At 30.2% G+C, this 12,022-nt stretch overlaps 1 protein-coding gene across 2 annotated transcripts in view; it reads left to right on the top strand.

The window, feature by feature from the left end:
- The window catches only part of LOC107448366 (uncharacterized), a 73,088-nt gene extending 69,363 nt beyond the window's left edge, over nucleotides 1–3,725 (top strand). For both annotated transcript variants that reach the window (XM_043054894.2, XM_043054893.2), the window contains exon 16: nucleotides 336–3,725. In XM_043054894.2, coding sequence (XP_042910828.1) covers nucleotides 336–3,134 — 2,799 coding nt within the window. In that variant the 3' untranslated portion in view covers nucleotides 3,135–3,725. The remainder of the gene's footprint in view (nucleotides 1–335) is intronic.
- Nucleotides 3,726–12,022: the final 8,297 nt, after the last annotated feature.

Here is a 12,022-nt window from a genome sequence, read left to right as displayed (position 1 = left end):
ATATATATATATATATGTATATAAAATATATATATATATATATGTATAGAGAGAGAGAGAGAGAGAGAGAGAGGGAGAGAGATTGTTTACTTCTGCACCCTCTAGATGTAAATATGTCAGTGGATAATAATGTAGGTAAAAATATACAACTTTTCCTCAAATACTATTCATAGAAAATTCTCAATTGTTATAATGTCATCAAAATATTCACTTTTGTTTAAAAAATTGTGCTAGTATACAGAACTTCAATCCTACAACATCAAAAAAACCACATTAACAAACAGAATAAATGTATTTATATTTTAAATACTAAAACAATTTCATTTTCATTTCAGAGCTTTACCGAAAAAAACTTCGGTGGAAAAATTAAAGTCGTAGATTTTTGTGAAGAAACCAATCCCTCCTTCTACTTAGAAAATGAATTTAGAGAAATTCATAAACCGAGCCTGAAGGGATATAGATCCAAACCAGGAGTGGAAAGGGAAGATCTATTTAGTGAGTCTGAAGAAATGAATCCCAGCAAAAATCAAAAAGAATTTCAGGAGAAAGAATTGGAGAATAACGAAAGTAAAGAAGTCAAAGATTTGCACTACGCAGAATTCGAAAATACGTCAGACGAGAAACCTGAAAGTATTAAAACACTTATGATGACTGAAAATTGGAAGAGAACTGATTATTCCGAAAGTTCAAATCCAGAAAAAAATTTAAAAGAACTTGAAAACTCATCTGAAGAAACTCAAAGTAACAGTGAATCTTTAGACATAGATCAACATTTTTCTACAGATTCTGACCATCCTCATGATGAATCTGAAAGATCCGACAGAAACGTACATCATCAGCATCTAAGATTAGAAAACACAATAAGAAAAGGTGAGATTCCTCCAAAAGCAATAGCCTCAAATGAAGATTTGGCTTCATCGCAACTCTCAGTTTCTCATACTTCTATACAAAGCTTAAGTCCTGCAAGTACAAAACAACAACAAGGATTTAAACCACATTTTGAAGGAGGATTTATACCATTAGTATTGAATCCCATAAAAGAAAGGGAGTTACAACTACCCCAGTTTCCTTCTTCATCTCTTCGGAGACCTCACCGTCCTTTCTTATTTAATGAGTCTATACCATTCCATGGTACATTTAAACCTGGTGTTCCAGATTTCAGTGGCTTCAATATATCAAGCTATTCCCAAGAAGAATCGAACTATCCTGTAAACCATGTTCAAGATAATATTCCGATGTTATCAGCTCCAAAGCCTCAAATGGTTCAAAATCAAATTTCACCCATTAATTTACAAGCAGAATTATTTAAAAGACAAAAGCGCCCAATGCAACATCAATACGTATTTCACCCTCCTCCTCGACCACGCAATCAATTCCTTCATGCACCATCACATGGCTCATTACTAAATCTTCACATTTCAAATGTTCGAGATGAATTAGAGCAAGTGTCATCTCAACGAGTGCAAGTGGCGCTTCAGTCTATCAAAGAGGATAAAAACAATCAAGGCCTCCTTCCACCATTTCACACAAGGCCAATGCAAAATAGAAATCAAAAACCGCATAATCTAATACATTCTCCTCCAATACAGCGTCGTCCTGATATTGTTGATGGAGAAGTCCCATCGAATATGCGACCTTTTCAGCGGCCGGCAGGAAGCAACCGTCATGAACCAGTACTTAAGAAAAATATTGAACCTCAACGAATCACACCAGAACTTCAAAATGGACCGATGAGAGCCCCATATAATGGCCGACGCCCGCTTCCTCTTCTTAAAAGCACGTTCAAAGATCCATCGGACAATGCTGTTCGTAGAGTGCCTCCTTTAAGATTGGACAGATTTCAGAAAGCTCCTATTCAAAACAGGCTAAGAATTCCTATGTTCCCTGTTAATCAAGCTAATCCAGTAATTTCCGCTGTACCACAATCATCAGAAGATATCCTAAAATCCATGGAAAATGAGAAAAATGCAGAAATAGAGCACCTGCCGTTTCAATTGAAAAAACAATTACATGGACAGTTATTCGGTGCTCCAGGTATGTTGCATCTGGAAAACAAAGAATTGCGTCCACAGCTGTTCTCAGCCAATCCTCACGTCATAATTCGACAAAATCAACTTCGTCCTCCACATCAGTCCCAAAACAGCCAAGAAATGAATCTTAAAAACATTGCAATTTCAACAAATAATTTAAAACAGCATAATGCACCGAAAGATTCACACCACATTCACAACTCAACAGCATTATCTACTTCAATCTTAAACATACCCCAAGAAAATAGTTACTCTCTAAACAAATCACTCAGCAGCAATGAAAATTATCCTGTATCTTCCAGCTCTGAGGAAACTGAGAGTGAACCAGAGATATTTTTAACTGATACTAGTGAAGTTGCAGATGAAGATAAATTATACGATCAAAAAAAAAATTTAAGTGAATTCAGTTCATCAAATGAAAATACCTTTGAAAATAATACAAGTATTGAATTCCACTTAACCGAGGAAGTTTCAGATCATGCTATTGATTATGAAGCTCCCTTTGGTGCGCGGCTGAAACCAAGACCAAATGATAAATCTAAACAGAAAGTGAACGCAAATCCGATTCCCAAAAGTCCAATAAATTTTTTAAGAAAACCTCAACTACCATCACCACAAGTAACATTTTCCAAACCAAGTAATATAGAAAACATAAAGCCTTTGGAAGAAAGTTCTGGCATACACTTACCAAGTGAACCGAGTTACATCGATCTACTTTCATCAATAGAAAATGGAGAAAGTAATTTGCGAAATTATACTAATTCTAATATTTCAGAGGTAAAAGAAAACAAAAGTTCTCAACTTCCGGAACATTTATATGTCAATAAGATACAAGATTTGCCGTCATTTGTTGAAACAGATTTCATATCTTCAGATAATTATCCCGGAAGAAAACACATTCTTCCTAGTACTTCAAACATAACGTTTACAAATACGCCTGTAAGAGCACCGGAAGATATTAATCTGCCACATATATCAGAAAAACCACCTTCACATGATAACGGCACAGATTTTTCTATTTTAAATCATGTTTTGTATATCATTGGTGGACAAACAAACTCGGGACACTTTCAGAGAGACTCGGGAAAAGAAACACAATCTTGAACAATCAATCAAAATCATACGCTCAAGTTAAGAACTTAGTGGAAAAACATGTATACAAACATTCAAATCCCAGGTTTAAAAACATATTATTATCAGTTCTAAGTATAGAAAATCTATTTATTTTGCCAATCATTAAGTAAGACAGTTTTTAGTCGAAAAAATTTACAACTTAAATGTTTTGTTTACAACTATCTAATGCTTCATTACAAACTAATGTTAATTTTTTTCAAGTTCACTGAAACACCTTTCAACATCTTTTTCCACTTAGATTTTCATATATAAAAGAAGAGCAAAAAGTTTTAACAGTAGGTTTGAATTTCTATATCATTTTATTTTACAAATTTCAATACGTAAAATCATCGATATACTTTTACCGTATTTCATTCATCTTTCAAAGCAAACATATTTATAAATGAAAATACACATTTTTATTTTTCTCTTACATCTGTGATTTAATCATCAAGATAAATTTCAATCTTAAGTTATAAATAAATGGCAGGTCCATTTATTCAACATCATCGTCTTCGTAAACTTAGAATGCATTGCATCTTTTTTGTAACTGTATCATGAAAATAAAGTTTTAATCATTAATACTGTGTAATTATTCCTAAATAAAAGTTTATAGGAACACGACTTATGTCGTAATCAGCAAGAAGAAAAAGAAGCACCCATAACAAATTTTAATAACGTTTTAACACTTAAATAAATTCTAAGAGTAGTTAACAATACAATAAAAACTAACAATGAGCTGTAATTTTTATGATTCAAAGACACGAACTTAAATATTCTAATCCAGGACTTAAAACTGCATTTCATCTGGTCAGTCTTACTTAGTATAAAAGTACAGTTGAAAGAACTAGAAAAGCAAATATTTGAGGTGTCGCCATTTCATAAAAATTAAACAAAATAATGATCCTTGATGTGTTAATTGTGACTTCAGGTGGCAGCCATATTCCCTTTTGGAACCGAATCGACCAAAGTGATCATGCAGAGTTGCAGGGGAAAAAAAACTATTAAAACTCGAAGTCAGTAAAGTTTTCCCATTTTAAATAATAGAATTGGTATTCGAGAGCACACTGATAGAAATAAAATAATAATAGAGACAGTCTGTGAGAGAGAGAAGCTCGTCAATCGATAGCAAGGATCGAACCTCGGAGGCTGGATAAATGGAAAAAAGTGTACAGTGCGAAAAAGTGAACATCTTGGTTAATTTTTAATCTAATGATCGCATTTTCACGCACTAGAAATAAGTCTTAATGGTTCGAATGCCTACCTCAAATATGCTAATTAAATAGGGTAAAGGATATTTTAAGTTACGAGTCCAAACATAAAGGCGTACTTTCTCTGAATAAACATAGCACTTTTTTGATGGATATTTGACCACCAAATATGGTGGGTAGCCGCAATCTGAAAAATGTGGTCCCTATAGTTGGGTCAGGAGAGCCTTTTAATGTAAATTGTACTTCTTGCATATCTCAAGAACTTTTTAAGCAAATCGAATATTTTTGCCCCACAATTATAAAATTCTTTTATCTAAAAAAATAATTTTTAATAATTATTTATTATTTTATTTAATAATAATTTTAGAAAAATTTAATATGTAAAGTATAGAAATTTTTATGTGATTTTAATGTATGCATTTTCAAACAGCAAAAATTCAATATTTGAACAAAATCAGTCGAATAGTTTCTGAATTATCAAATCTTAAAAAAGTCATATTGAATTCTTGATATCACTTGTAAAAAACTCAAATTCTTATAGTACAATTTCTCAACTATACGAAACCAGTTACAATAAATCATATTACTTAATTATTATAAAAACATTAAAATTTCAAAATAAAGCTGGATATTACCAAATTTTCCAAATTTAAACACGCTGTCGTAAGTACGTTTTTAACGTAGGTACAATTCACAGGGGGTGGAGGCACCACTCTAGTTTTTAAAACGCACGCATGGTTGGAAACGCTTCGGAATTTCGGCTAATGTTTGTTGCTATCTTGTGAAAATATGAAAAATAAAAGTTTGTGCTATCTTTCACAATATATATGATACAATAAATTTAAAAAAAAAAGGTTATGGTTCTATAGTTTTACAGGAATCCTGGACGGAATCCGACATATTTCGATCAATAAGAAGTACATTCGTTCTTGAAAACGAAACATTCATATGAAATATGACGTTGCAAGAGCATTGGTTTTGATAGGACCACTAAAAATGGCGCGTCTTATGCTAATATGACCTTAACAAATCAAATGCGAAATAAAGAATTTTTACTTTTGCTTCGCTGTAGAAGAAAATCGTCTGCAAGAACCATTATTTATTATTCTTTCATCAGTTTCTTTAAATGTGAACAGAAAAACGTATATTTGCTAAGATTTTCAGATATCATTTCTATTAATTCTCATTACATGTTAATTGATTATCCAGTAAGTTTTCTTTTCCTCATCAACACGATTTAAGAATGTAAGAAGAAAAAAAAGCTTTTCAACGTCGTTTCAAAAGTTGGCGATGTTTGTATACGTAGAAAGCAGTTGAGGATCATGGGAGCTTCTAGCACTGTGATTGATTATGAAATTTTTATGATATCCCTGTAGCTTGATAAAACTTCTTTTAAAATGAACTAAAGTTTTTTAATAGCAAATTAGGTAACTTTTATAAACTTTTTAGGGATTACATTTGATCAGGATGGCCAATCTCTACAAGAAAAAAATATCCATATCGTACTTTTTTTAACTAAACTCTTTTTGTTTTCCCCTTTACATTCATTGAACATAAAATAATTTTAAAGATATGGAAATTAATACCTTATCAATAAATGCATATTTTACTTAAAGTAATTACATTTACTTTTATAACTTAAAAGGCAACAAACAATGAATCGTTAATTATTTGTCCTAAAAAAATTTATATTTGATTTTTGCTTACATTTATGCGGTTTAGCCATTTCTGGCTCTTGCGCCAAAAACACACTTGCCTACATTTATAAATTGAAAAACTGCTTAAATTTTGAATCTTACTTATTAAGAAAATAGCAATAAGGTTTCCATTCCAAATTTCAAAACTTGAATTTGCTCACATTTGTTTTAAATTACGGTTAAAATACGTCATTAGTATAAATAGTGTAACAGCAAAAGTCCTATGGTGTAAATAATCTTAATTTAAAGAGAATTTTAAATAAATTAAAAAATTTAATTGATGAAATTTATTTAAATATATGACTAAATAAGTTTTAAACAAAAATGTAGACAAATAAATAAATACAAAAGTAGTACTTAATTTGTGAATTATAAGTAAAAAATATGTTTAAAATAAATTACGAAATAAATGTTGGGGTATCCAAAATGGCATAGAATCCCGACCACTAGGTCAATAGATTTTAGTGAATTTTCTATTTCTTGTACTTTTTGAAATAAATAAAACCTACACTATTGGTATTCATAAAAAAGAATATTATTAGTAATAAATATCTAAAAGCATTCAAATAAAAATTTATTAATAAATTCGAAAGAGTTAAACCTTTAGAGTGACAGAACCACCTCTTCTTAACTAAAAAGGGCATAATCTATAAATTTTTTTTTCCTTTTAATTTCCAGAGAAATTGGTTTCAGTTTTGCTTTTCTCAGGATTTCAGCATTACAAATTTTATGGAAACACTTGATACCAAGATTCTTGTTTAACAGTTATTAATAAATGCTTGAAGTTTTTTCATGATTTTTATTACAGTGCCATGTCTCAGATCCATATAGTAGGACAGATTTAACATTAGTATTGAAATTTTTGTCGAATCGAATTTGTTCATAGTTCTGTTTAAAGTGTACCATGTTTTTGCCAAAATGAGTCCAACGTTCATGATATATATATATATATATATNGTACCATGTTTTTGCCAAAATGAGTCCAACGTTCATGATATATATATATAAATATAGATAGATAGATAGATAGATACTTAGATGTATATATGTATGTCAAGAATACAGATAATTTTTGCTGATGATTTTTCTTTTTTATGGAAATATAAATTCTTTAAAAGAGTCTAAATACCAATAAAAAAATTCAAAAAATAACAACTTGCCAACTTGCCTACATTCTAGATTTATTTTTAGATTATTCAAAAATACATAATCAGAACAAGGAAACAAGGTGCTGAAAGAATAATGCAAATATTGTATATATGTATTTCATTTAAATGAAAAGCGTCGGTCTTAATTGGGGCTTATTTTTCTCTGGCACAAAATCAAAGAAATTAGAAAATTGTCACAAGGAAAAAATAAGTCTTTTGTGGTCACGTAAAAATTTAGTTCAGTGTTGAATTTAATATTATTCAACTTAATTTTTTCATTTCATACAAATTTAATGCTTTAGACTGCTTAGATTACTTACAAAAACGTTCCTTAATTTCTTATTTTATTATTATTTTTACATATAAATTTTTTTTTCCTTTTTTTGTTGTAAATACTCAAATCATGCTTTATTTTTTTAAGTATTTAAAATCAGTTTTTAATAAAACTTTTTCTTTAAATTTATTTTGAAATTAAATATTGTTTACAAATTATAAATCTTTAAAGAATTGAAAATTGGAAAATTAAAAATTTGGACATTTGTAAGATCTGCAAATTTTAGATATTTTTTTGACCTAAGCCCAAGACAGACTGCTAATATAGTCGGTCAACAGTCCAGATGGGTGTCTTTTATTTTATTGTCTAATATGGGTGTTTAATATTTTTATTTTATTTTTAGAATTTCTTTGAAATTAAGTAGCATTTGCAAATTATAAGTCAAAATTGAAGAAGAAAAAAAAGGTATTTAATGTCTGTAAAATCTGAAAATTTTAGATTTTTCCGGTACTAAGGCAAAGCAGACTGTTATTTTGATCAGTCACTAGTCAAAGTGTTTTCTTTTTTTTCTTTTTACTCTGTTCATTTATTGAATGAATTCAAAATTTAGTCTTCCTAATTTCTATTATCTGGAAAAATTAAGAGAAACGGATTAAAATTTCTTGCTGTTAGACTAAGAATTTCATGGTCTGATTATATTGCTTTAAATCTATAACAGATAAAAGAAAATTTCATATCTCGTGAATATTTTGGAAATCTTCATCGTGGACATTCCAGCAATCGCAATCAATAAATTAAATTTATTTTCGCTCTGACTCAATGAAGGCGAGAAGTGAATCAATATTGTGAAATTAAAACTACTAAAAAATTAAAACTATTAATAAATTTACTTATTTTTATTGAAAAAAAATATATAAACTTGTTTGAATTATGAATGTGGCAATTTATTTATTTACTATATTTCTTAACGTTTTTTTTTTCTATGAGATTGTTTGGGATTTAACGTAAAAAGTTTTAATATCTGTGCAAGAGCCGCGATAACTCAAGAGATAGAGCATTCAGAGAGAGAGACCAAGATTCAAATCCCAGTGGTAGCTGGTTGATGCTAATTCTGCTCTCAGCTCGTACCGACCACAGTTCTCACGTAAAATATCCTCAGTGGTAGACAAATCATGGGTTAGAATAATCCCCTTGCCATCAGAATAACCATGGTTTTCACAGTTTTACTCTCCATGTAATACAAATGCGGATCAGTTCCATCAAAAATATTCCACGAAGACTAGTTTGTCTCAATGTTTAATTTAAGAGTTCCCTTGTCTTCTGGGTTGGTTCAAAATTACAAGTCTACGGAGTTGAGCATTGTTAGTTGTAAATACGGAATTAGGTCGACTTCTCAACGCCAGTTATAAAATGAGATATTTTTACAAAACTAAAGAGACATTTAGTTAAATACGATAGTAATCAAAGTTAAATCAGCTAAAAATATACTTGATGATATAAAAACTTCCTGTACTTTAAAAAAAATATGAACGTGAAAAATGTCGACATGTTTCAAGCGCTAACAAATTGGCGCCCATTCTCAAAACTCGACAGACTAAATTTACTTACTTTTAAATCTTTGTTTAAAAGATTATTATAATTCCGTACAAATATTTTTCAACTCGATTAATAAGCTCAGGACATATTTTCGCCGAACCCTTCTGCTGCCTAAACTATTTGGACCATATTTTCCAAATTTCAGCTACCCTTTTATTTTGTCTTTATATATAATATGACGTTGCAAGAGCATTGGTTTTGATAGGACCAATAAAATTGGCGCGTCTTATGCTAACATGACCTTAACAAATCAAATGCGAAATAAAGAATTTTTACTTTTGCTTCGCTGTAGAAGAAAATCGTCTGCAAGAACCATTATTTATTATTCTTTCATCAGTTTCTTTANGTTAAACTCCGTTGAGAAAAAAAAGTATGCTTAGACCGAAAAAGTACGTTCTTGTGTCTGTTTTTGAAGCTTAAAATATCTCGTTTGTACAAAGTTAAGTAGAATATTTAAAGGCTGATTCTCAAACTATTGGGATCGATTCTTGGTATTTCAAAATCCGATCATTAGATCAAGACTTATTAAGGCGTTCTCTTTCTTTTCTCCTTTTTTTTACACAGTACTAGAAGAAGAAATTTTCCCAAACTAATTCAATAATTTTATTTAAAATATTAAAATGACAATGTTTGGACAAGAAATTACATTTACAACAGCATTTACTTTTTAAAGCAAAATTAAAATTTAATAAATATTAGACTTGATTTAAAATCTTAATATAAGATATGGTAAAAGCACAAAACTTAATAAATGAAAAATAGAAACACATTAGTCGGTTCTAAGTTTCTAATTTTTTTTTTTTTTATTTGAAACTTGTCTGTTTTTGACATCTATTTTCAATTCCAAAACAAACATCCTTTCATTTTATTTTCTTAGCTATGAAATCCTTTATTGAGACAAATAATAAATATTGCCGCAACTACAATATTCTACAATTAAAAAAAAAAGAAAAAAAAACGTAGCATTAATAATTGACTTATTAAAAAAATAATTTGCCTTTAAAAAGGTGTAGCTATTTGATAATTTTCAATGAAATGTACGCTTACGAAAATACTTTTACTTCGTTGCACTTTATTAACTAATTAGATAATTCAACAGTTTTCATTTTCCTTCGTCCCTTTGATGCTTTACTTTTTGTTTTTCAGGGCCAAAATCATATTTCTTACCCGTGTTACGACTAACTTTTCTTTAAATTTCTCCAATAATTTTTTTCGAACCGCAATTCAGATGTAAGTGTAAGTAACAAAAACTTATGTTAGCAAATGAGGATATAGTTACATTAATGACCCTGACTCATCTATTCAAAAACTGATAACTGCAATGAAATGCAAATTACTTCACTTGGAGTTGGTACAAACAATCGTTCACTCTGACCCAAGAATTGTATATTATTCCTTTTTTCTTCCTTCTCTCTTTTCTCCTATCCTTTGTGTTAAGCAAAATTTTCAAAAAAACGAAACTGTATTAAAATTTAAAATATCACCATTAAGAGTGCCGTGCCAGTTCATAAAATAAATAAATGTAAAATTTCAATTTATTTCATCTCACTTTTTTACTAATTATCTTCCTCCGTTATCGTATTTCATGGTAGCTCCAGGTGAGGCTTTTCAATAATTTGAGGCCTGGGTCTGCAATCCTAGTAATCCCCCCCCCTTCAATGCTGCCCTGGACATCCCTGGGGATAATCAGAAGACTTGGAACCGCATTTTTCTTCCTCTGTTGAGGGAATGGCTCCCCACCCCCCCGCTTTGGTAGTTCAATGACCTGCGTGCGAAGTCGAGCACTTTAAGGTAGTATATATATATATATATATATATATACAGTGGTGGCCAAAAGTGTGAACATTTTTTGAAAGTTTCATGTTTTTCAACTTTGAGTGCTTGTAGAATATATTAATTTTCACTTAAATACAAGCGCTTAATAAAGCAAGTTCACTTAAATAAAGCAATAGTTACATATTTTTTTGTAAAAGTAGTTTCAATAAATTAATATCATTTCCTGTAGTTGAGTTTTTACTGATATTAAGTACTTTCATCTAAGCAGATAGGTAGGTAGGTACTTTATTTATGTCGCACTAGAGCTGCTCTAGAGCACTGCTTATGTCGCACTAGAGCTCTATTGGAAACGGTCCGGGAAACATTCCTGAGGATGAGATCCTAAGACGGTCTATCGCAATTTTGATCCTCCGCAGAGGGGATGGCTCCCCTGCATTGCCCAGAAAGCATGTAACCTTACGACAACCTTGAGTTTTAACTTTACTTTCATTGTAACGAAAAGGTTTGCGGTAAAAACCTTTTTTCAATGACGTAAAAATAATCCAATTTCCAACCTTTCCTCCTTAAAGGAAAACTAAATGATTTTTAAATCTTTTTTTAAAAATATTGTTATTTAGGTTAAAAAACAAGCAAATTGTAAACCTTATTTTTTGCATTTTTGTTTGCTGTCATGATTAGATTAGCAGAAATATTAAGCGAAAACCTTTTTCAAAGGAAACGAAATAAAGCAAATATTAACCTTTTCAGCGAAAATATTAATAAATAATAAGAAAATATTTTGCAAAGGGCCTCATTTAAAGGAAAGCAAATAAACGAGCATAAGACCATGATTTTGGATTGTTTTTTTAAAGTCTGCGAAAGTACAATACGAAAAATTTCTTTGAAAGGTTTCTCGACACAAGTACAAGTAAATAAGTAATAGTTCTTTTTTAGAAACTTTTCATTCGAACAATCTCATTAAAATAATAAATAAAATTTGAATCTGGAGTTTAAAATTGACTCTTCAATATTTTGTTACATATTTTTTTTCCTTCTCGAATTTGGCTTTAGGGGTCCTATGCGTAGCGGATCCTTTATAATGTGGGGCCTTCTCTCGTTCATTTTACCTTATTGCAAACCTAATTATGGTATAGCAATAAAATATTCGTGCGAGGAGAATTTTATTTAAAATATATAT

The sequence above is a fragment of the Parasteatoda tepidariorum genome, chromosome X1 (genome assembly GCF_043381705.1).
Source record: "Parasteatoda tepidariorum isolate YZ-2023 chromosome X1, CAS_Ptep_4.0, whole genome shotgun sequence".
Classification (NCBI taxonomy): domain Eukaryota; kingdom Metazoa; phylum Arthropoda; class Arachnida; order Araneae; family Theridiidae; genus Parasteatoda; species Parasteatoda tepidariorum.
Note: the sequence above shows the minus strand (reverse complement) of the source record. Positions and strands in the feature narration are given on the sequence as shown.